At 46.1% G+C, this 26,620-nt stretch overlaps 1 protein-coding gene across 1 annotated transcript in view; it reads right to left on the bottom strand.

Annotated features, from left to right (window-relative positions):
• The window catches only part of TMEM67 (transmembrane protein 67), a 72,688-nt gene that overhangs the window by 8,391 nt on the left and 37,677 nt on the right, over positions 1–26,620 (bottom strand). Inside the window, exons 11-22 of the mRNA XM_063924106.1 lie at positions 21,256–21,321; positions 19,536–19,692; positions 17,250–17,373; positions 16,879–16,984; positions 8,631–8,687; positions 8,452–8,550; positions 7,817–7,915; positions 6,343–6,429; positions 4,345–4,441; positions 3,221–3,354; positions 2,750–2,890; positions 2,589–2,669 (exon numbers count right to left, since the gene is read on the bottom strand). Coding sequence (XP_063780176.1) covers positions 2,589–2,669; positions 2,750–2,890; positions 3,221–3,354; positions 4,345–4,441; positions 6,343–6,429; positions 7,817–7,915; positions 8,452–8,550; positions 8,631–8,687; positions 16,879–16,984; positions 17,250–17,373; positions 19,536–19,692; positions 21,256–21,321 — 1,248 coding nt within the window. The remainder of the gene's footprint in view (positions 1–2,588; positions 2,670–2,749; positions 2,891–3,220; positions 3,355–4,344; positions 4,442–6,342; positions 6,430–7,816; positions 7,916–8,451; positions 8,551–8,630; positions 8,688–16,878; positions 16,985–17,249; positions 17,374–19,535; positions 19,693–21,255; positions 21,322–26,620) is intronic.

Genomic DNA, 26,620 nt, shown 5'->3' with positions numbered 1-26,620 from the left:
AGGGAGGTGGTACGAGGGCGGGGATGGCCGTCGTTTCCGGAAATGGAAGGTGGTGGGGGGGGGGATTCGACCCCTGTTTTTCAGGACTGGCAAGGTGCGTGTCTGCGTCTCTTCCTGGCCTCGCAAGGCGACCTGCGATGGCCAGCCTGAGTACACTAAGGCCTACTCCGCTGGCGATATGAGGGAGACATTGCGACCATCGGAGTGCAAGTGCAGCAGGAAGCTGTCTGACACTTTTGCATTTTCAGTGGATGGATTTGGAAAGTTAAAAACAAAAGATAGATTGAAAAGTAACTTGCGCCCTAGCTTCAGCTCGGCAGATCCCCAAAAAGGAGCACCACTCCTCTACAGATACAATACAAACAGAAAGAGGCGATCTCCCAGCGATGCTATGTGTAATTTTCTGATCCGTATGTGTTCCTGTTCCTCAGATAAAGAACACAATATAAAGTATATCCATTAACATGTGCTGATGCTTCAATAAATTTCTAAAGTCACTCCTCTTAGTGACTGACCTGGGTTAAATAAGATGCATTCACATAACGGTTTCTTTAATACTGCATACAATCGGCCACCATCAGCTTATCTACACCAGGCTTACCTTTATGATAAGCCCTATGTGCGCTGAAAGGTATCTTTTCCGGTCTCTGTGTCTGGACCTTTGTTTTCTCCACTCAAATGGATCCAAATGACAGCGATAGGGGTAAATGTTCTTAATACTTTGAAAGTGAAGGTATACCCTGAGGAAGGATTTTATCCGAAACGCGTTGGTTTACTACAAGGGGACCCTGGACCAGACCCTTCCACGGTGGTTGGCGGCATTTTGTGGGTAATCTTTTCTTCACTTTCAAAGTATTAAGAACATTTACCCCTATCCATCCTACCGGTACCATTGGAAGTGGTCTTTTGGTCTTATATATTGGGTACCTTGTGCAGTGTTTTGTTTATTGTTCAAACTTTTTATTATTCCCACAATGTTGGTGGGTAATTTTATATTTTTTAAATAAATACATATTTTATCACTATTCGCTGTCATTTGGATCCATTTGAAGCATCAGCACATGTTAATGGATATACTTTATATTGTGTTCTTTATCTGAGGAACAGGAACACATACGGATCAGAAAATTACACATAGCATCGCTGGGAGATCGCCTCTTTCTGTTTGTATTGGATTTGGAAAGTTGCTTGTGTGCGGCTTTGCAAATCCGTCTACTGCTGAATCAGACCATGAGAGACTAAGGCCATGCATGTGCTGGATAACAATTCTCATATACTAAGGCAGGGATGGGGAACCTTCGGCCCTCCAGCTGTTGTTGATCTACACATACCAGCATGCCTTGCTACAGTTTTGCTATTTGGCCATGCTAAAACTGTTGCAGGGCATGCTGGGATGTGTAGTTCAACAACAGCTGGAGGGCCGAAGGTTCCCCATCCCTGTACTAAGGGGACATAAAGGCAACTTCTTTTTTTTTTGATGAACAATATAAAATAGAGAATAGGTCTACAGCGTTATTCGCTCTCCGAGTAGCACCTGTATCACATCTATTACTAGTCTGATCTCAGTAGAAAACACCCTGTGCTCTACAGAAAACACATTTTGCGTCATGGTATTGAATAATGGGGGTCATTCCGAGTTGATAGCTCGCTGCCGATTTTCGTAGCACAGTGATCAGGTAAAAAAAATGGCAAAACTGCGCATGCGTATGCACCGCAATGCGCACGCGCGTCGTACGGGTACATAGTGCATCATAGCTGTGCAATGCTTCTAGCGCCGATTCCATTCGCACAGCCGATCGCAAGGAGATTGACAGGATGAGGGCGTTTATGCGTGTCAACTGACCGTTTTCTGGGAGTGGTAGGGCAAACGCAGGCGTGTCCAGGCGTTTGCAGGGCGGGTATCTGATGTCAATTCCGGGTCCTCCGTCGCTAGGATCATCGCACACGATAAGTAACTACAGGGCTGGTCTTGTTTTGCACAAAATGTTTTTGTACCGCTCGGCTGCACAGGCGATCGCACACTTGCAAAGCAAAAATACACTCCCCCGTGGGCGGCGACTATGCGTTTGCATGGCTGCAAAAAGTAGCTAGCGAGCGATCAACTCGGAATGAGGGCCATTGTTTGCTAGCTGATTTGATACCTATAGTTCAGCATTATAAAGACCTATTGCAAAAGGGACACTAACCTCAAGCATATTCTTTCCTTAATGTTGCCTATTACAGTGGGAAGCATATGCAGGACAATCTTACTTTACACCTATGGTTATGAGCAAACTTAAGGCGTTGTTTCTGCCACCTACTGTATTTTCTACATTTCACTTTGGTCCTAGATATGACCCCCTGGTAACATCATGCGGACATGAAAGAAAACAATGGAACTGTACTGAATGATTATCTTTCCAAACCTACCATCATAGACCCTAGGTAAAATCCCGTAACAATACATATATAGCCATTCTTTAATATTTACATTAGGTAAACTTATACAGGAGTGAAGTCCCTTTAATATTTACGTATTAGTTTGTATTAAATCCAACATTAAATGTTCATTGTCAAAGTCTAGCTAATCAATCAGCGGGGTCACCTACATTACTCATGGAACATAAATCCACAAACTGTCGGATTTTGTCTTCCACAAATCTTTCATAAATTCCGGAGAAAAAGAGAATCTGAAATGACATTATAAACAGTTTGTTATTAGTCAGTTACCTTTCATTAAAGTAAAAAGCTCTTCCTCTTGTAGCCGTACCTGTAATCCTCCGATGGCGATCCACAATGCGAAGGCCACACCGTACCGCAGAATGCGGCTCCATGGAGCTACGTAACCCTGGGCGTCTCTGGAGAGGCTGGAGGATGAATCCCGTAACGCCAAGTTTTCAAAACCAACGATCTGCAAACCAAGAAAATGATTAGACCTCTCATACCATGGGCGTATATCTACAATGTAATAAAGGACGCATGTAATAAATAAACAGTTCCCAAAGCTATTCTGATATGCTTGATGCAATAAGTGAAAGCTAACCGTATTATTGGGCTCAGCCCTGTCCCCCATGGCGGCCCCATAGTGTGGTGATCTGCAAATGAAGGGCCAATGCCCAGGTATGTAAAGCGTTGGAGTCAAAAACAGTATGACCATGGTTTACTGAGCCATAAATACACAGCAGAGGGACACGTGTGCAGACACGAGTTTATCTATAAAAGTTAAACTATAGAAAGTTACCTCCAGAAAGAAGAGGACAACGAGAACCTGAAAGAGGGGATTGATTTTGCGCAGAGTCTGGATCTTGTTCCACTCATTTGCTATAAAATACGTTCTCCAGATACTCACAGGTGCGGGGTCAGTCTTTATACCCCCTGCACAGGAAAAACAAGTTCACGCTGCAAGTAACGTGATCTTCAGCTCGCCAACAATTCTGATCATCGTCATCATATCATTTATACTTTATACCAGACAACTGTTCATATTAAAATAGGCGAAACAGGGGCATATGTATTAAGCCTGGTGAAGTGATAAAGTGGAAGGTGATAAAGTACCAGCCAGTCAGCTCCTAACTGTCATTTTTCAAACCCAGCGTGTGACATGGAAGTTAGGAGCTGATTGGCTGGTCCTTTAACACCTTCCACTTTATCACTTCACCGAGCTTAATAAATCCGCCCCACAGTTCCTTACTGTTTCAGTTAAAATGATATAAAAAATCTTTTGGAAGGTTATTAAATTAGTACACTGAAAGATAAGTTAAAGAGTTCTGTTTTTGCTTATACAAATTACAGGTTCTTACTGGATAAGAAGCCACTTTCCCTCTCAGCATAAACTAATAAATAAAACAGCAGCCATACATTAGTATAGTTATTTTGTACATCCAGAATTTCCTAATGCAGTGTTTTTTAAAATATTGTCGTCATGGAACCCTAACAGCGCATGTTTTCCAGATCATCTAACTGGAGCACATATGTGTTCATGGACTAATACAATACATCTACAGGAGGTACTAATTATTCCGGAGGAAACCTTGAAAGGTTAGGGTTTTATGAAGACTGAGTTTAAGAAAGACTGTCCTAATGATTATATAATAAATGATACACAATGGAAAATTATGTAACAAGGAGTCTTGCAACATTAGGTAAGACCTAATGAAGGCCACCTGGTGTGGTCTTTTCACGTCTTCCAAAAGAATAACAGGTTTAACTAGAACAGAAACAAAAAGAGCTGCCAGTTCCAGGTCTCAGCGTGCACATTACCGGTAGGCCTGGCAGTCTAGTCACTAACAGTTCTTTAAATTATTTCAGTTGAAAAATTAACAATATTAGTAAAGGTAAAGAAAAAGCACAAAGCAACATTTTCACCTTCAGATTTTATGGGTCTATTTTTGGGTCTCTCCCAGTCAATGAAGAAAATATCGATGTTAAGTTGCGAGATGAGTGTGTGCAGGAACTGAAGAGCCTGAAACACAGTGAGAGGCAATGAGTGTGTGCAGGAACTAAAGAGCCTGAAACACAGTGAGAGGCAATGAGTGTGTGCAGGAACTGAAGAGCCTGAAACACAGTGAGAGGCAACGAGTGTGTGACTGCAAACAGCACTATACAAGCCCAGTGGCTTAGAGGGCTCTGTTTCTGCACACATTGATATAAATTAGGCATCTAAAGTGAGTTCCCAAACTTGTGTCTACGTACTAAGCCTTGAAGAGAGATAAAATGGATGGAGATAAAGTATCAGCCAATCAACTCCTAATTGTCATGTCACAGGCTGTGTTTGAAAAATGACAGGAGCTGGTTGGTTGCTACTAAGGGGGGAGGTTAGGGTTAGGAAGTAAGGGGGGAGGGTTAGGGTTAGACATTAAGGGGGGGAAGAGTTAGGGTTAGACACTAAGGGGGAGGCTAGGATTCGACACTAAAGGGGGAGAGTTAGGGTTCGGCACTAAGGGGGGAGAGTTAGGGTTCGGCACTAAGGGGGAGGGGAGGGTCAGGCACTAAGGGGGGAGGGTTAGGCACTAAATGGGGAGGGTTACAGTTAGACACTAAGGGGGAGGGTTAGGGTTAGACACTAAAGGGGGGAGGGTTAGACACTAAAGGGGGGAGAGTTAGGGTTAGGCACTAGGGGGGGAGGTTAGGGTCAGACACTAAGGGGGAGGTTAGGGTCAGACACTAAGGGAGGAGGGTTAGGGTCAGACACTAAGTGGGAGGGTTAGGCACTAAATGGGGAGGGTTAGAGTTTAGACACTAAGGGGGGAGAGTTAGGGTTAGACACTAAGGGGGGAGAGTTAGGGTTAGGCACTAAGGGGGGAGAGTTAGGGTTAGGCACTAAGGGGGGAGTTAGGGTTAGGCACTAAGGGGGGAGAGTTAGGGTTAGACACAAAGGGGGGAGATTAGGGTTAGGCACTAAGGGGGGAGGGTTAGACACTAAGGGGGAGGGTTAGACACTAAAGGGGAGGTTAGGGTTAGACACTAAGGGGGAGGGTTAGGGTTAGACACTAAGGGGGGAGAGTTAGGGTTAGGCACTAAGGGGGAGGGTTAGACACTAAGGGGGGAGGTTAGGATTAGGCACTAAGGGGGAGGGTTAGACACTAAGGGGGAGGGTTAGACACTAAAGGGGAGGTTAGGGTTAGACACTAAGGGGGAGGGTTAGGGTTAGACACTAAGGGGGAGAGTTAGGGTTAGGCACTAAAGGGGAGGGTTAGACACTAAGGGGGGAGGTTAGGATTAGGCACTAAGGGGGGAGGGTTAGACACTAAAGGAGAGGTTAGGGTTAGACACTAAGGGGGGAGAGTTAGGGTTAGGTACTAAGGGGGGAGAGTTAGGGTTAGGCACTAAGGGGAGAGAGTTAGGGTTAGGCACTAAGGGGGGAGAGTTAGGCACTAAGAGGGGAGGGTTACACACTAAGGGGGGAGGGGAGGGTTAGACACTAAGGGGGAGGTTAAAGTTAGACACTAAGGGGGGAGGGTTAGGGACTAAAGGGGGAGAGTTAGGGTCAGACACTAAGGGGGAAGAGTTAGGCACTAAGGGGGAGGTTACGGTTAGACACTAAGGGGGCAGGTTAGGGTTAGACACTAAGGGGGTAAGTTAGGGTTAGGCACTAAGGGGGAGGTTAGGGTTAGGCACTAAGGGGGGAGGTTAGAGTTAGGCACTAAGGGGGAGGTTAAGGTTAGGCACTAAGGGGGGAGGTTAGGGTTAGGTTGCGGGTAAGGATGGTTAGGGTTAGGGGGGTAGAGGAGAGGGTATAACACCCCTTACTCACTCCTGTCTGCTTTTTCATGATTGGGATACCGAAGTCGGTATTTTGCACGTCGGGATCCCGTGCGCCGGCTTTTCCTACTGAACTAATGCAAAATAGAGAGTACCACATACCTTTAGGATAAAAGCACAGGATACATAAGTTATAAAATGTTTTTCATCATTAGGTAGCGGCAGCAGGACAGAAACATATAGCTGGCCCTGTAATACACACATATGAGGCAGGTATTAGCACTATTTATAGACCCACTAAACCCAAAGTAAAGGCTGATACAACATGTAAAGGCACTTAGAAATAATCACAGACGGATCTATATTAAAGAGTCCATGGCTTTCATTCCGAGTTGATCGCTCGCTATTTATTGTAGAGCAGCGATCAGATAGTCGCGCCTCTAGGGGAGTGTATTTTCGCTTTGCAAGTGTGCAGGTGAGTGAGACTGAAAAGTTTCTTGCAGTTTCTGAGTAGCTCTGGACTTACTCAGCCCTTGCGATAACTTCAGCCTGTCCGGTCCCGGAATTGACGTCAGATACCCGCCCTGCAAACGCCTGGACACGCCTGCGTTTTCCCTACCACTCCCAGAAAACGGTCAGTTAACACCCATAAACGCCCTCTTCCTTTCAATCTCCTTGCAATTGGCTGTGCGAATGGATTCGTCGCTAGAAGCATTGCACAGTAACGATGCTGTTTGTACCCATACGACGCGCGTGCGTATTGCAGTGCATACGCATGTGCAGTAGTAATCTGTCACTGCGAAAAACGGCAGCGTGCGATCAACTCGGAATGAGGGCCCATGTCCGGACAGGATGTGAGAGGATTCCCACAGGATGTAACCCTTGTTATCTACCTCACTGCAAGCTACAGCCACATTAGGTAGTAGTAGGCTCTGTACAGTCTCCTGCGGGATGGATAGGCTCATATCCTACTATGAAATATGTAACAAGCTCCTGAGGTGGTACAAACTTTAAGACTTTGTGTGACATGAAAATGACCTTGTACTCCACCACACAGCAAGGAATGCCACAAAAAGTAAGAGCTCTGCACCCTGTTATTTCAGTTCTAGTACCTGCACTGCTCCCACAACTAGGCATCGGTAGCCTACTCGAATTCTCTGCATGCAGAACGCTGCTCTCGTGCTCTGTAATCCATATGCACTTTGACATAAATGTAGTGCAATCCACCGCTGTCCCTGTGAATCTCTGTAATGACCTTAGAACTCATTTACCATACTGTTTGCTGTTATCTGCCCTTTGCTATAAAATGTTCTATGTTTATCCTTTATTTAAGTTCCAAAATCTGCAACAATCCTATTAGCATGCAGGACAGGCCCTTACACATGGCCAGGAGTTTCCTCTAACATGACACAAAGTCTAATGCTCGGCTCCTTTACGCTTCCAGTAAAGAAAAGCTGCACTTCTAAACTTGGATTTAGTAAAGAACTCAAGCTGGCTTGTACGTTGGCCAGGGGAACCGTGATCAGCTCTACTCAAGATAGGCATATAAATCAAATTCAGAAAAGGCCTATAGAGTGTTACTAGGAGTAAGAGACAGAATTATGCTATATACAAAAGAACACAACAAAATACTTACTTTGAACAAGAGGAGCCAATACAGCCCAATGCCGACCGTCACGGCGACAAACACATTGGCCAAGACCCCAGCGTATAAAATCAAAAACTGAATCACTGTCTGCAAATGAAAATGAACATTTACTCACTTTGAAAGGATCGCTATGATAAAAATTGTGTATAATACATATTTATTAATAAATATTTGGGGCAGATTCATAGATGATGTCAATTCCTGACTGGTAACAATGCTAGTTATTATGGTAGCCCAAATGATGTTGGGCTACCATAATAGGGTGACATGTGCAAACAAAGATTGCAGTGGCACATTGGCAAAAACGGAATCTCCCCCTTTTACATCTGTATCCCACATCTATTATATAATGCTGTAATACATGTGTCTAACAGCTCCGTCCCCTTACAGCTCTCACTGGCAGCTGCACACCCACAATCTCATCACTCCCCGCCCCCATATAGGGCTGTATGATGCACAGGACTGTTCCACAAGTCCTGTCAGCACATGAAGAAAACGTTTAAAATAAAAGTTGGATATTTACTGCAAGCAAGTGTTAAAATACAGTTAGAGGCAGTTTTCTGTGACCACATACACATATGATGAGTGCCAATGAACTAATTTGTACAACATGTGTGTCTCACCTGCAAGTCAATGACTTGGCTTCCAATCCTCCTTTTCCAGGCTGCAGTTTTGAGAAGTGACCACAGCACGGCCAGCCCGCCAAGCACACCCAACGCCACCTAAAATATTACAGAGAAGGAGAATATGTATCAAATGGAATTAACAACAGATACTGGTAAGCCAGTCACTGATCACTTACATCTGTCTGGATGAGTGAGTCTGACTGATCCATTTCATACTGTACTGAAAAGGAAACCTGGAATGGAAAAGCTGTGTGTAAAATGTTATCTACATACAACCAGGGTTGCATAAAAATCAGATTTAAAAAATAAAATAAAAAATAAATAAATCAGATTTATTAAAATTAAACATTTTTTATTGATTTAAATCAGATTTTGGGGATTTAAATAGGATTTTTTAATTAATATTTTTAACTAAACTGTTTAATTTTAGATGTTTCTACCTTGTTTTAGTAATACATGAACAATTTTTGAAGTGAGAACAGTAACAAAATGAACACAGTAATAGAATAAATACACACTAAACCAGGCATGTCCAAACTGCGGCCCTCCAGCTGTTGTGAAACTACATATCCCAGCGTGCCCTGACACACCTTTAGCATTTTCTAACTACAAAACTGGGTCAGGGCATGCTGGGATATGTAGTTTCACAACAGCTGGAGGGCTGCAGTTTGGACATGCCTGCACTAAACAGTTGCATCAATAAGTACAATAAGGCTCTGACTTTCACTCAATCAGTTGTTTGAGTCTGAGTCAAACATGTACACGTCTTTGTCCACGTCCTTGTGTTTGTCCTCAACAGACAAGGCTCTGTAGCATGCAACCAGTTTAGCTGCTTTTTCATTTCCCAAGCTGTTGCTTGTTTTGAATTGTACAAAACCGTACGTTGAAAAAATCCTTTCAATTCCTGCACTTGATGAAAGTGCGGTGAACATCAGCTTCAGAAGATTTACTACAGACGTGTCTAACTGAAGTTGTGCTGTGTAGGACATCCACCAGGCTACAGGAGATACTTGGCGTAAAGTGTCCACTTCAAACATGTATGGTGCAAATGCTGTCATGGATGCATGAAAGTTGATAATGATCGGCATAATTTGACGATTATTGACATGAGCAAATTCTATAGCAGTCTCAATTTTAGCAGGACTAAGCTTTTTTCCCATGTACCTAGGATGAAGTACAGTGGATTAGCCAGCAAGTGGGTATCTGAGTGCAATTTTAGCTCTTGCCTTTGCCATCTTTATTACATTGCTGTGGTGTCCAATCTCTTCAGCTTTTTCCACACCTGTGCGACCTCACGGATTGTGCAGTTGCGTCTTTGTGCACGATCCAGGGCTACAGCTACAGGTTTCAGTCGAGCCAAATAATCTTCAGCAGTCCGCTTAATACCAAAGTTATTATTATTATTACTACCAGTTATTTATATAGCGCACACATATTCCGCAGCGCTGTACAGAGAATATTTGCCCATTCACATCAGTCCCTGCCCCAGTGGAGCTTACAATCTATATTCCCTACCACATGTACACACAGACACATTCACGCTAGGGTAAATTTTTGTTGGGAGCCAATTAACCTAGCAGTACATTTTTGGATTGTGGGAGGAAACCGGAGTTCCCAGAACAGACCCACGCAAGTACGGGGAGAATATACAAACTCCGCACAGTTAGGGTAATGGTGGGAATCGAACCCATGACCTCAGTGCTGTGAGGCAGTAATGCTACCTGTTACACCATCCGTACTGCCCCAAAGTTATTAACTTTGTTCATAATGTCTTGTGGAATATCATCTTTGTTTTCATCACATACTCTAACAAGAATGGGCCAGTTTTTCAGAATGGACTCCAAACAGTCTGCCATAGTATTCCAGCGTATGTCACTTTGTAGTATATACTATACACCATCCATTATTATCCCCAACTGAGCTAAAAAAAAAAAAAAAAAAGGACTGCCCCCACCTACACGTCTGTCTCTTTCTACCACACCACACAATGCCACAAAGATCATCCTTTATTATCCTTTATTAGGGATTAGCGGCTCCGCAGGAGACTGGGCACAACTAAAGAAAGCTTTAGGTCACCTGGTGTGCACTGGCTCCTCCCCCCATGACCCTCCTCCAAGCCTCAGTTAGGACACTGTGCCCGGACGAGCTGACATAATAAGGAAGGATTTTGAATCCCGGGTAAGACTCATACCAGCCACACCAATCACACCGTATAACTCGTGATACTATACCCAGTTAACAGTATGAAATACAACTGAGCCTCTCAACAGATGGCTCAACAATAACCCTTTAGTTAACAATAACTATTTACAAGTATTGCAGACAATCCGCACTTGGGATGGGCGCCCAGCATCCACTACGGACTACGAGAAATAGATTTACCGGTGAGTAAAATCTTATTTTCTCTGACGTCCTAGTGGATGCTGGGAACTCCGAAAGGACCATGGGGATTATACCAAAGCTCCCAAACGGGCGGGAGAGTGCGGATGACTCTGCAGCACCGAATGAGAGAACTCCAGGTCCTCCTCAGCCAGGGTATCAATTTTGTAGAATTTAGCAAACGTGTTTGCCCCTGACCAAGTAGCAGCTCGGCAAAGCTGTAATACCGAGACCCCTCGGGCAGCCACCCAAGAATAGCCCACCTTCCTTGTGGAATGGGCTTTTACTGATTTAGGATGCGGCAGTCCAGCCGCAGAATGTGCCAGCTGAATCGTTCTACAGATCCAGCGAGCAATAGTCTGCTTTGAAGCAGGAGCACCCAGCTTGTTGGGTGCATGCAGGATAAATAGCAAGTCCGTTTTTCTGACTCTAGCCGTCCTAGAAACATAAATTTTCAGGGCCCGGACCACGTCCAGCAACTTGGAGTCCTCCAAGTCCCTAGTAGCCGCAGGCACCACAATAGGTTGGTTCAAATGAAACGATGATACCACCTTAGGGAGAAATTGGGGACGAGTCCTCAATTCTGCCCTTTCCATATGGAAGATCAGATAGGGGCTTTTACATGACAAAGCCGCCAATTCTGACACACGCCTAGCCCAAGCTAAGGCCAAAAGCATGACCACTTTCCACGTGAGATATTTTAGCTCCACAGTCTTAAGTGGCTCAAACCAGTGGGATTTTACGAATCCAACACAACGTTAAGATTCCAAGGTGCCACTGGTGGCACAAAAGGAGGCTGAATATGCAGCAGCCCTGTAACAACGTCTGAACTTCAGGCAGTGAAGCCAGTTCTTTTTGAGAGAAAAAGGATAGGGCCGAAATCTTGACCTTTATGGATCCTAATTTTAGGCCCATAGTCACTCCTGACTGTAGGAAGTGCATGAAACGACCCCGCTGGAATTCCTCTGTAGGGCCTTCCCGGCCACACACCAAGCAACCTATTTTCAGTGAAAAAGTCTTGCTGTCACGTCTTTCCTAGCCTTTATCAGCGTAGGAATAAGTGCATCCAGAATGCCCTTTTCCGCTAGGATCCGGCGTTCAACCGCCATGCCGTCAAACGCAGCCGCGGTAAGTCTTGGAACAGACAGGGCCCCTGTTGCAACATGTCCTGTCTGAGAGGCAGAGGCTATGGGTCCTCTGAGAGCATTTCTTGCAGTTCCGGGTACCGAGTCCTTCTTGGCCAATCCGGAGCAAAGAATATTGTTCACACTCCTCCTTTTATTACAATTCTCAGCCCTTGGGTCTGAGAGGAAGAGGAGGGAATATATAGACCGACTGGAACACCCACAGTGTTACTAGTGCGACCACAGCTATCGCCTGAGGGTCCCTTGACCCGGCGTAAAACCTTTTTTATCTTTTTATTGAGGTGGGACGCCATCCAGTCCACCTGAGGCAGTTCCCATCAATTTGCAAAACTGCGTGAAGACTTGCTGATGAAGTCACCACTTTCCCGGGTGGAGGTCGTGCCTGCTGAGGAAGTCTGCTTCCCAGCTGTCCACTCCCGGAATGAACACTGCTGACAGTGCGCTTACTTGATTCTCCGCCCAGTGAAGAATTCTGGTGGCTTCTACAATCGCCACCCTGCTCCTTGTGCCGCCTTGGCGGTTTACATGAGCCCCTGCGGTCTGACTGGATCAGAACCGGTTGGTCGCGAAGCAGGAACTCTGCTTGACATAGGGCGTTGTATATGGCCCTTAGTTCCAGGATATTGATGTGAAGGCAAGTCTGTTGACTTGACCACAAACCTTGGAAATTTCTTCCCTGTGTAACTGCCCCCCACCCTCGGAGGCTTGCATCCGTGGTCACCAGGACCCAGTCCTGAATGCCGAATCTGCGGCCCTCGAGAAGGTGAGCACTCCGCAGCCACCACAGGAGAGACACCCTGGCCCTGGGGGATAGGGTGATTAACCGATGCATCTGAAGATGTGATCCGGACCACTTGTCCAGTAAGTTCCATTGTCCTTGCATGGAACCAGCCGAAGGGGATGGCCTCGTATGATGCCACCATCCTTCCCAGGACTCGAGTGCAGTGATGCACTAACACCTGTTTTGGTTTTCAATTGAGCTGTAGGAACCAACTGCGATTTTGGAATACAGGTTGAGTATCCCTTATCCAAAATGCTTGGGACCAGAGGTATTTTGGATATCGGATTTTTCCGTATTTTGGAATAATTGCATACCATAATGAGATATCATGGTGATGGGACCTAAATCTAAGCACAGAATGCATTTATGTTACATATACACCTTATACACACAGCCTGAAGGTCATTTTAGCCAATATTTTTTATAACTTTGTGCATTAAACAAAGTGTGTGTACATTCACACAATTCATTTATGTTTCTTATACACCTTATACACACAGCCTGAAGGTCATTTAATACAATATTTTTAATAACTTTGTGTATTAAACAAGGTTTGTGTACATTGAGCCATCAAAAAACAAAAGTTTCACTATCTCACTCTCCCTCAAAAAAGTCCGTATTTCGGAATATTCCGTATTTCGGATATTTGGATATGGGATACTCAACCTGTATATAGAATCCAGTCGTGTTGCCGTTACACTTCCAGAGAAAGTGATACGCTGTCCAGCAACTGCGCTCTTGATCTCGCTTTTATGAGGAGCTCATCCAAGTACGTGATCATAGTGACACCTTGCTTCCGCAGGAGCACCATCATATTCGCCATTACCTTGGTGAATATTCTCGGGGCCGTGGAGAGACCAAACGGCAACGTCTGAAATTGGTAATGACAATCCCGTACCGCAATTCTGAGGTACGCCTGATGAGGTGGATAAATGGGGACATGAAGGTATGCATCTCTTATGTCCCTTTTCAGGCTTGCAATGACCGCTCTTAGCGATTTCATCTTGAACTTGAACCCTTTCAGGTATATGTTCAGGGATTTTAATTCAATATGGGTCTGACAGAACCGTCTGGTTTCAGGATTACAACCTGGTCGAATAATAACACCCTCTTGTTGAAGGAGGGGACCCTTGACCACCACCTGTTGAAGATACAATTTGCGAATTGCAGTTAACACTGGCTCCCTCTCTTCGGGGGAAGCCCGCCGGGCCATCGGTGAGGGGGCATCTTCTCACAGTCCCGCCTGTATCCCTGCGACACAATTTCTATTGCCCAGGGATCTAACAGGGAGTGAACCCACTTGTGGCTGAATTTACGAAGGCGTGTCCCCACCGGCCTAGCTCCGCCTGTGGAGCCCCAGCGACATGCGGTGGATTTTTGTAGAGGCCGGGGAGGACTTCTGTTCCTGGGGACTAGCTGTGTTGTGCAGCTTCTTTCCTCTGCCCCCGGCTCTGACAAGAAAGGACGCACCTCAGACTTTCTTGTTTCTTTATTCGAAAAGCTGCCTTTAATAATGTCGTGCTTTCCTAGGCTGTGCAGGAATATAGGGCAAACTAGCAGAATTACCAGCTATAGCTGTGGAGACCAGGCTCGAGAACCTTTCTCCACACAATCCTCAGCCTTCCATATGCCTCTTAAGTCGGCATCATCTGTCCAATGTATATTCTACAGGACACGTCAAGCAGAAATCGACATAGCTTTGACTCTAGGACCCAGTATACTCATGTCCCCTTGGGCATGCTTTATAATTATATATCCATCACTTAAGACAGCATCTTAATATATTTATATGCATACTAGGGTCTCAATCTCTGCTGATAAGGTACCTGTCCATGCTGCCACAGCGCTATAAACCCATGCCGACACAATCGCCGGTCTGGGTAGTATACTAGAATGTGCACACTATCTGCAGGATCCCTGAGAATAGCTAGTGCTACCGTCTGTGCAAACAGGACACCCTAGGGGAAGATTCTCAACACATCCTGGCCCTAGTGGGGAAAGGATACAGCCTGAGAATTCTCTTGTGGGAAGCTGCCGTCTCTTGTCTGGAGATTCCCGCTCTTTTTCCTCATGAGAGGAGGGAAATATACCTCCCCTTAACATGTGTACTCTCGTGTCAGGGACAGATGAGTCATCAGTGATATGCAAATCATCTTTTATTCCAATAATCATATATTGAATACCTTTTAGCCCTCTTGGTTGTAACTTTGCATTATCGTAGTCGACAGTGGAGTTAAACTCCGTGTCGATACCAGTGTTTGTTATTTTGGATAGTGAGCATTGAGAGACTCTGAAGGTCTCTGTGACATAGGGACAGACCAGGGTATATTTCCTTTCTGTTCCCTAACCTTTTGTGCAATAATTTTACCTTAGCACTTACACATATCCAAACAGGTGTCGACGTTGTCGACGGAGACACCCTCCCACAAACATATCCGCTCTATCACCTCCTTAGAGGAGCCTTTTACCTCAGACATGTCGACACACGCGTACCGACACACCACACACACAGGGGATGCTCTATTTGAAGACAGTTCCCCCACCAGGCCCTTTGGAGAGACAGAGAGAGAGTATGCCAGCACACACCCCAGCGCTATATAACCCAGGGATTACACTACAACTCAGTGTTTACCCAGTAGCTGCTGTATATACAAATTTTGCGCCTAAATTTATGTGCCCCCCCCCCCCTCTCTTTTCACCCTTTGTGTACCAGGATACTGCAGGGGAGAGCCTGGGGAGCTTCCTTCCAGCTGAGCTGTGAAGAGAAAATGGCGCCGGTGTGCTGAGGAAGAAGGCCCGGCCCCCTCAGCGGCGGGCTTCTGTCCTTTTGTGTAACTTAATGGCGGGGGTTTTTACACATATACAGTGCTAGACTGTATTATGTGCGTTTTTATTGCCAAAAGGTAATCTAATTGCTGCCCAGGGTGCCCCCCCCCCAGCGCCCTGCACCCACCAGTGACCGGAGTGTGTGGTGTGCTGTGGGAGCAATGGCGCACAGCTGCAGTGCTGTGCGCTACCTTAATGAAGACAGGAGTCTTCAGCCGCCGTTTTCGTCGTGTCTTCTGTCTTCTGGATCTGCAAGGGGGGCGGCGGTGCGGCTCCGGGAACGGACGATTGAGGTCGGCCCTGTGTTCGATCCCTCTAGAGCTAATGGTGTCCAGTAGCCTTAGAAGCACAAGCTAGCTGCAAGCAGGTAGGTTTGCTTCTCTCCCCTCAGTCCCTCGTAGCAGTGAGTCTGTTGCCAGCAGATCTCACTGAAAATAAAAAACCTAACAAATACTTTCTTTTCTAGCAAGCTCAGGAGAGCCCACTAGGTGCATCCAGCTCTGGCCGGGCACAGATTCTAACTGAGGTCTGGAGGAGGGGCATAGAGGGAGGAGCCAGTGCACACCAGATAGGACCTAATCTTTCTTTTAGTGTGCCCAGTCTCCTGCGGAGCCCGTCTATTCCCCATGGTCCTTACGGAGTTCCCAGCATCCACTAGGACGTCAGAGAAAATGTATTTTGCAATCAACCTTAAATTAGGCCCACTGTACTTGGCATGTTACAAGTAATAGATGACATTATTGGGTGGTTCTACATTTTCAATCCCATATTGTTTGCAGCTCTTTTAAAAACTGAAAGGTACTGAAACCGATATCCACCAATGATATATGAGCTGTCATTTTCACAGTATGGTTTAGCTAATAAAAACAAACATCGGATTAGTCATTATGAGTATCAGCAGGTATTTTTGCAGATACCAGTTTTCTTAACCACTTGCCTGGCATAGTCGCACTAGGCAGTGCGTTATCTGATCTGGTTGCAAACGATGCGACCAGTCAGCTACACAGTGTGGGCTGGCTGCAGGAAAATAATCTTCCAGCAGCTGTTACTCTAAGAGGGACCTTCCCAGACCCTGGAAAAATCAACATTGCGACGGTTGTGTTGTTACTGATGTTCATGATTTTCCGATAGTGCCAATCCAATGATTGAAAAAAAAAACACATTTTTTATAATAATGTTTTTTTTTTAAATCACCTCATTCATTCACAAAAATAAAAAAAACAATTTCTGAGTGTTTTTCTTTAGAAAAAGTGGTTAAAGGTCACCAAATGTTTAGAGTAAATAATGCTGTACCTTTACAGTCTGGCTCTCTGGATTTTGTACTTGTATGTCTGTGTATCCAACAGTCATCAAAGGAGGGTAGATTGTTCCTCTATGTGTGCCAGGTACAAGGCTGATACTGTGAAGCATGAAGATTTTATTCAATTAATTCTAGAAGTAATGTTGTTATTACTAACAAGCTTTATATGAAAGAGTGCTTGTTGCCTACAAACAGGGAGGCAGCCATTTTGTGGAGCAAATTGCTGGTGGCCATTTTATGCCTCAGTGATGTCACTAGTTGCTAGTGCAGCGATAGGTTGCATTCTTACAAAATGTCTTCCCTCACAATGAGTAGGTGACAGTAACACTTTAACTGTTATCTTCTGAGAGAATATTGACATTACCTTATTGCAATTTTACTGGCGACTCGAATTACACGAGGTAAGCTGTTTAAAGTATTTTCTCGCCCACTCAGTGTGTCAACCAAGAATATTCGACGGGTCAGCAGCCAATTGTTAATGTTATTTTCTTGGGCAGCAAATATAAAACATATCATAGTTAGAGATGAAATCAGCGGGATTAGATTCAGAGAGAGAAAATGTGTTCCAAACCTAGATGTTATATGTCTCATTATCAGTATCGTGCCAACAACAACTAACTGGTAACTGTTTTATAGGCACTGGTGGGGGAGATGTATCAAAGTTTGGAGAGAGATAAAATGGAGATAAAGAACCAACCAAACCGCTCCTGTCATTTTTCAAATATTGGGGCAGATATAGTAAGCCTAGAGAAGAGATAAAACAGTGACAAGTGCAAGGTGATAACGCACCAGCCAGTCATATCCGTAATGATTGGCTGGTGAGTTATCACCTTGTACTTATCACTGCTTTATCCCTTCTCCAGGCTTAATACATCTGCCCCACAGCCTGTTAAATGGCAGTTACATGCTGATTGTTTGGTACTTTATCTCTCCCCAAGGTTTGATTCACTACATCTACCCCCTAGGAGTGTAACAAAACACAAACAACACCAACAAAATAACAAAAATAAAATGCTAATACAGTAATAATCATAGCCACCAAATGAAAACAAAACACATTGTTCCTTCTAAAAATTTGTTGCACTATTGAATTGAAACCATGACATCGATCAGGTGAGTGTCACATGGGCATATTATACCACCACCGTTTTACAGTTTGAAAAATGCAGTTTAGAAGCTCATTTACTTTACATTAACAGCGTGTTCATTTGTGTCAAGCTTTTATATTTCCACCAAAGCGTGTTGGGTTTGCAGAGAACAATGGCAGCATTTGTACAGAAGATTGCACTGGCTGATGGGAAGAGTTGGGTAGAGGAATATAGAGAAGGTGCACCTTCCATACTTGCTGGGAATAGTGTATTTCCATGGGCAGTTTGCCCAACGTAAAAACAAAACTGAACAGAAAATAGTGCAATTTAAAATAAGGCTGTAATGAGGGGGTCGGTATGTGTGACCGACAGACGGGATGCCGGCAGTGACAATACAGAAGTCGGGATTGCTTGATGTTTAAAATCTAGACAGGGATGATGTAAGCATGCTATCCCCACTCACCTACAACCTAACCCTCCCTTCCAGCAGCCTAACCCTAACCTCCTGCCATTAGTGCCTATGCCTAAGCTTCCCCCGGTGGTGCCTAATCTTAACCCCCTCCCCACAGCCTAACCCTTCCCCCTTAGTGCCTAACTCTAATCCCCCAACCCTAACCTTCCTCCCCTTCCCAGAGCCTAACCCTAACTCGGTCGCTATACTTACGGTCGGGATTCCGGCTGTTGGGATTCTGGTGTCGGTCTCCTGATCCTGTCGGGATTCTGGCATCGTTATTCTGATGGGTGCCGGGATCCCAACAGCCAGTATCTTAACCGCATCTTGTAATAAGGTTTGTTTTTTTTCCTAAAATTGTGCCTTCTTTAATCACATTTCTATAAGGTTATCATTCTGTTATATAAGCTAGTAGAACTTGGCATGCTGCTCACAGAACCATAACACACATCTCATAGAACCTTGGCTTGCTGCTCATAGAACCATGACACGCTACTCATAGAACCTGGACTTGCTGATCATAGATCCTAGACATGCTTCCCATAGAACTATGTCACACTACTCATAAAACTTGGGGTTGCTGCTCATAGATATTGGGCATGCTTCCGATAGAACTATGGCACGCTTCTCATAGAACCTGGCCTTGCTGCACATAGATACTGGGCATACTTCCCATAGAACCATGACACGCTTCTCATAGAACCTGGGCTTGCTGCTCATAGATCCTGGGCATGCTTCCCATAGAACTATGACACATTTCTTATAGAACCTGGGCTTGCTGCTCATAGATCCTGGGCTTACTGGGCACACTTCTCACAGAATCAAGGCTCGCTTCTCACAAATCATGAACATGGCCTTTAAATATTTCTGGACGCACTTTTCATAGAACCGGGCATGCTTTTGTTAGATCCTGGGAGTGCACTTTAATTTTGGAGATGTCTCCAAAGCTCGGAATGTAGGAATTTACTTTGATGTGACACTAAAGCAATTTGGAATGAAAAGCCTGTGTGTTTTGTGAATAAGATCTACGGCGCTCTCAAACTACTACAAAAAAGTAAACAAATAACAATTAATCATATGTATATACATGCTAATTAGCTGGATGAGTTACCTATATTAACTAATAGGTCATTGTGCTGCAAGTTTAGGTTCAAGACAGGCACAGGCCAGATGTTCTGCTGTCTATCGCTGCCCGCGTAAGTCAGATACACGTCATAGAACACAGGCTCAGGAAAGTCTTGGAGGATCTTGGAGACAGATATTTCACACTAAAGATTGCAAGAAGACATTAATAATCAAGTAAGTTTTAACAGTTATTATTCAACTATTGTACTGATAGATGGTTCTAAGCGGGAGACGTAGGAAGCCTCCTACGTGTGGAGACGTGTACAAGTTGCCTGTATAAACCAATCAGCTACTAGCTAGCTTTAACCAAGTACAATATTTAGATGTGAGTGGTTGCTATGGACAACTCCACTTTTCAGTTCTTTAGGAAGTTGAATACAGCTCCCCCCAAACCAGTATATTAGCATAGAGGCAGAGGCGTAACTAGGGTAGGGCGAGTGGGCACGTGCCCTGGGCGCCTTGGCAGGCACAAGAGAGGGGGGCGCCGCCGGCGGCCAGGGCATCATGCCCCACTCGCCCCCGTCACGCCGAAATGTGAGGGGAGGAGAGCACAGCGTCTCTCCCTCCCCTCACCGCCGCTGCCAGCACTAGCAGCGCTGCGTGTGTCCGGTCTCCGGCGGCGTTAGCCAATCAGAGCTTGCGGACCGGCTCCTGATTGGCTGCCGGTCCGCGAGCTCTGGTTGGCTAGCGAACCGGCGCCACACAGCCGCCGGAGACCTGCGCTCTCCTCCCCTCATATAGCAGAGTGATAGTGCGGCGCCGCAGTGGTGAGTGACTGACGGGGGGGAGAGGAGAGTCTTGTGTCACTGGCACTGTGGGGCATGTATCCGGCACTGTGGGGCATGTATCTGGCACTGTGGGGAATGTATCCGGCACTGTGGGGCAATGTATCCGGCACTGTGGGGCAATGTATCCGGCACTGTGGGGCAATGTATCCGGCACTGTGGGGCAATGTATCCGGCACTGTGGGGCATGTAACTGGCACTGTGGGGCATGCAACTGGCACTGTGGGGCATGCAACTGGCACTGTGGGGCATACAACTGGCACTGTGGGGCATGTATCCGGCACTGTGGGGCATGTATCTGGCACTGTGGGGCATGTATCTGGCACTGTGGGGCAATGTAACTGGCACTGTGGGGCAATGTAACTGGCACTGTGGGGCATGTAACTGGTACTGTGGGGCATGTAACTGGTACTGTGGGGCATGTATCCGGCACCGTGGGGCATGTAACCGGCACCGTGGGGCAATGTATATGGCTCTGTGAGGCAATGTATCTGGCACTGTGGGGCAATGTATCTGGCACTGTGGGGCATGTATCTGGCACTGTGGGGCATTGTAACTGGCACTGTGGGGCATGTATCTGGCACTGTGGGGCATGTATCTGGCACTGTGGGGCATGTATCTGGCACTGTGGGGCAATGTAACTGGCACTGTGGGCCATTTTCAGTGGCCACACCCCTTCTGGTGTGTGGCCACGCCCATTTCCCCCGCCCATTCTTTTAGTGTGGGTTTTTTTTTTTGGGGGGGGGGGGGGGGGGGGGGCGCCATTTTCCATCTTGCCCTGAGCTCCGAAAACCCTAGTTACGCCTTTGCATAGAGGTAGTCACTGAAATGTCACAGATTTAAGGGACATTTGGTTATGGAATAATAATGCCATAATACACCATTACCACAAGCAGGTGAATGATATTATCCTGTTCTTACATTTTGTTCATATGTTGTTCCAAAATTGAAAGCATCATCCAGCCGTTTGACAATGTCAGGGCAAAGCTGTGAAGAAAATAAACTGCATCAATAATACAATCAGTTTTCAGGTTACCACCCCAATAGCAGACGTATTGTACTTGTGAGATGAAAGGTAGAAGTACAGGATTTATATTTTAGAAGCAGATATATAATTCAGATTTTATTTCCAATAAACTGCTATTGATATGACAGACAGACATGATTACTCAGCATCCCAGCTACAGTCACTTGGAGGAGCACTGCTATATCTGGAGCAGTGTGGCGGTAGATAGGGATCATTTTTAAATGTCATATCTCAAGTCATTCCGAATAAAAGATCCCATATCTGTATACATGACTACCAACATGATTTAGAAGAACCATGCTGACTTTAGACGTTTAAACATGCTGATAAAACATGGTCATAATGATTAATAGTGCAGTACTGGCATGGCGGCATGTTGGGTTCCACATACCGCTTTCTCCCTCCTGCTTATCAACATTGTAACTGTAGATAAGATAACTGCATCTCCATAATGACAAATTAGTGCACTTTTGGAAGGACATTTACTACTATAAAGTGCTGAAAATAAGATTTTACTTACCGGTAAATCTATTTCTCGTAGTCCGTAGAGGATGCTGGGACTCCGTAAGGACCATGGGGAATAGACGGGCTCCGCAGGAGATAGGGCACTTTAAGAAAGCTTTGGACTCTGGGTGTGCACTGGCTCCTCCCTCTATGCCCCTCCTCCAGACCTCAGTTAGGGAAACTGTGCCCAGAGGAGATGGACAGTACGAGGAAAGGATGTTTGTTAATCTAAAGGCAAGATTCATACCAGCCACACCAATCACACCGTATAACTTGTGATAAACTTACCCAGTTAACAGTATGAATAACAACATAGCCACGGTTCCACCGAAAAACTATAACATAACCCTTATGTAAGCAATAACTATATACAAGTCTTGCAGAAGAAGTCCGCACTTGGGACGGGCGCCCAGCATCCTCTACGGACTACGAGAAATATATTTACCGGTAAGTAAAATCTTATTTTCTCTAACGTCCTTGAGGATGCTGGGACTCCGTAAGGACCATGGGGATTATACCAAAGCTCCCAAACGGGCGGGAGAGTGCGGATGACTCTGCAGCACCGATTGAGCAAACAGGAGGTCCTCCTCAGCCAGGGTATCAAACTTATAGAACTTTGCAAAGGTGTTTGTCCCCGACCAAGTAGCTGCTCGGCACAACTGTAATGCCGAGACCCCTCGGGCAGCCGCCCCAGAAGAGCCCACTTTCCTAGTGGAGTGGGCCTTAACCGATTTTGGAAAACGGCAATCCTGCCGTAGAATGCGCCTGCTGAATCGTGTTACAGATCCAGCGAGCAATAGTCTGCTTTGAAGCAGGAGCGCCAACCTTGTTGGCCGCATACAGAACGAACAAAGCTTCAGTCTTCCTGATTCTAGCCGTTCTGGTCACATAAATCTTCAAAGCCCTGACTACATCCAGGGACTCGGAATCCTCCAAGTCCCGTGTAGCCACAGGCACGACAATAGGTTGGTTCACATGAAAAGATGAGACCACTTTTGGCAGAAAGTGAGGGCGAGTCCTCAACTCTGCCCTATCCACGTGAAAAACCAAGTATGGGCTTTTATGTGATAAAGCCGCCAATTCGGAAATACGTCTTGCCGAAGCTAACGCCAACAACATGACCACTTTCCACGTGAGGTATTTCAACTCCACAGTTTTGAGTGGTTCAAACCAAGGTGACTTGAGGAAACGTAACACCACGTTAAGATCCCAAGGCGCCACCGGAGGCACAAAGGGAGGCTGAATATGCAGCACTCCCTTCACAAAGGTCTGTACTTCAGGAATAGAGGCCAATTCTCTTTGAAAGAAAATGGATAAGGCCGAAATCTGGACCTTTATGGACCCTAATTTTAGGCCCAAAGTCACTCCTGTTTGAAGGAAGTGAAGTAGACGGCCCAAATGGAACTCCTCCGTAGGAGCAGCTCTGGCCTCACACCAAGAAACATATTTCCGCCATATACGGTGATAATGTTTTAACGTCACGTCTTACTAGCCTTGATCAGGGTAGGAATGACTTCCTCCGGAATCCCTTTTTCCGCTAGGATCCGGCGTTCAACCGCCATGCCGTCAAACGCAGCCGCGGTAAGTCTTGGAACAGACAGGGCCCCTGCCGCAGCAGGTCCTGCCTTAGAGGAAGAGGCCACGGATCCCCTGCGAGCAACTCTTGCAGCTCCGGATACCAAGTCCTCCGTGGCCAATCCGGAACAATGAGTATTGTTCTGACCCTGCTTCTTCGTATTATTCTCAACACCTTGGGTATGAGAGGAAGAGGAGGAAACACATAGACCGATCTGAACACCCAAGGTGTCACCAGAGCGTCTACCGCTACCGCCTGAGGGTCCCTTGACCTGGCGCAATACCACTTTAGCTTTTTGTTGAGACGGGATGCCATCATGTCAATTTGAGGCAGTCCCCAACGATCCGTGATCTGTGCGAAGACTTCTTGATGAAGTCCCCACTCTCCCGGATGCAGGTCGTGCCTGCTGAGGAAGTCCGCCTCCCAGTTGTCCACCCCCGGGATGAACACCGCTGACAGAGTGCTTACATGGCCTTCCGCCTAGTGTAGAATCCTGGTCGCTTCTGCCATGGCCAATCTGCTCCTTGTTCCGCCTTGGCGGTTTATATGAGCCACTGCCGTGACATTGTCTGACTGAATCAGAACCGGTTTTCTCCGAAGCAATTCCTCCGCTTGACGCAGGGCGTTGTACATGGCCCTCAACTCCAGGACGTTGATGTGAAGACAAGACTCTAGGCTTGACCAGAGACCTTGGAAATTTCTTCCCAGTGTCACTGCTCCCCAGCCTCGGAGGCTTGCGTCCGTGGTCAGCAGGACCCAGTCCTGAATGCCGAACCTGCGACCTTCTAGTAGGTGAGCACTGTTCAGCCACCACATGAGAGATACCCTGGTCCTGGAAGACAGGGTGATCCTTTGATGCATTTGTAAATGGGACCCGGACCACTTGTCCAAGAGGTCCCATTGAAAAGTCCTCGCATGGAACCTGCCGAAAGGGATGGCCTCGTAGGAAGCCACCATCTTCCCCAGGACCCGCGTGCAATGATGCACTGAAACCTTTTTTGGTTTTAATAGGTTCCTGACCATGGCTATGAGTTCCTGAACCTTTTCGATCGGAAGAAAAACCTTTTTCTGGTCTGTGTCTAGAATCAGCCCCAAAAAGGTCAGACGCGTTGTACGGACTAGCTGGGACTTCGGTATATTGAGAATCCAGCCGTGTATCTGCAACGTCTTCATGGACAGAGACACGCTGTCCAGCAACCTCTCCCGAGATCTCGCCTTTATGTGGAGATCGTCCAAGTATGGGATAATTGTGACCCCCTGCCTGCGCAGGAGCACCATCATTTCCGCCATTACCTTGGTGAAAATTCTCGGGGCCGTGGAAAGCCCAAACGGCAACGTCTGAAATTGGTAGTGACAGTCCTGCACTGCAAATCTCAGGAACGCCTGATGCGGGGGGGAATATCGGAACATGAAGGTAAGCATCCTTTATGTCCAGGGACACCATCCAATCCACCCCCTCCAGGCTGGCGATGACCGCCCTGAGTGATTCCATTTTGAACTTGAACCTCTTCAAGTACAGGTTCAGACATTTCAGGTTTAAAATGGGTCTGACCGAACAGTCCGGTTTCAGGACCACAAACAGGGTTGAGTAATATCCCTCTCCTTGCTGGAGATGAGGAACTGTGACAATCACCTGTTGAATATCCAATTTTTGGATTGCTGCCAACACTAGCTCCCTCTCTGACGGGGAAGCTGGCAGAGCCGTTTTGAAAAATCGGCGAGGAGGCAAGTCTTCGAATTCCAGCCTGTATCCCTGAGAAACAATCTCTAATGCCCAGGGATCCACCTGCGAGTGAACCCAGACGTGGCTGAAAAATCGAAGACGAGCCCCCACCAGATCTGCCTCCCCTCGGAAAGCCCCAGCGTCATGCGGTGGACTTTGCAGACGCAGGGGAGGACTTCTGCTCTTGGGAACTAGCTGTGTGCAGCTTTTTTCCCCTGCCTTTCCCTCTGGCAACAAAGGATGATCCACGTACCTTCTTGTTTTTATTGGAACGAAAGGACTGCATTTGATAATGAGGTGCTTTTTTGTATGCTGCGGGGGGACATAAGGTAAGAATTTTGACTTACCAGCCGTAGCCGTAGAGACAAGATCCGAGAGGTCATCTCCAAACAACTCCACCCCTTTGTAAGGCAAGGACTCCATATGCCGCTTTGAATCGGCATCTCCCGTCCACTGTCGGGTCCACAAGAGCCGCCTAGCAGAAATAGACATAGCATTTATTCTGGAGCTTAATAAACAAATGTCTCTCTGAGCATCCCTCATATACAAGGCAGCATCTCTGATATGCTCTATGGTCATTTGAATGGCGTCCCTATCTAAGGTGTCAATTTCCGTAGATAAGGAATCTGCCCATGCCACAACCGCACTACAAACCCAGGCCGACGCCATAGCCGGTCGAGCAATAGTACCGGAATGATTGTAAATGTGCTTTAAGGTAATTTCCTGCCTGCGATCAGCAGGTTCCTTGAGGGAAGCCGTATCCTGAGAAGGCAGTGCCACCTTTTTGGACAAACGTGTCAGCGCCTTGTCAACTTTTGGCGAAGATTCCCAGCGTATCCTATAAGTTTGTAGAAAGTAGGATTTTGGTACTTACCAGGTAAATCCTTTTCTTTGAATCCATAGGGGGCACTGGAGTACTCTTGGGGATATGGACGGCTTCCACCGGAAGAAGGCACTGAATAAATTAATTTTTGAGACTACTCCTCCCCTCCATATCCTCGAGCACTTCAGTGTTTTTTACTGAGCCGAACAGGATCGATAGAGAGATTGACAAAAGGAGAATTACCTATAATCTCACGGACAACAATAAAGTTGACACAAAACGTAACAGACAACTAAACAGTTGACACCCTAACTGATTAACCTTTGTTAAATTTAAACCAGTCGTGAAAGTGTGTTACCATAAGAACCACTGAACTTCCTAAAACAGATAAACTGCTCTGGGTGGGCATCCAGTGCCCCCTATGGATTCAAAGAAAAGGATTTACCTGGTAAGTACCAAAATCCTACTTTCTTTTTCATCCACTAGGGGTCACTGGAGTACTCTTGGGATGTACCAAAGTTTCCTCCGTGGCGGGAGAGCTGTTTGGCACTTGTAACACTAAACGGCCAAAGCTAGATGCTGATGCCGCGAACGTATCAAACTTGTAAAAGCGCACAAACGTGTGCACTGAAG

This window comes from Pseudophryne corroboree, chromosome 5 (assembly GCF_028390025.1).
Source record: "Pseudophryne corroboree isolate aPseCor3 chromosome 5, aPseCor3.hap2, whole genome shotgun sequence".
Classification (NCBI taxonomy): Eukaryota; Metazoa; Chordata; class Amphibia; order Anura; family Myobatrachidae; genus Pseudophryne; species Pseudophryne corroboree.
This window is presented reverse-complemented; position numbering and strand designations above follow the sequence as displayed.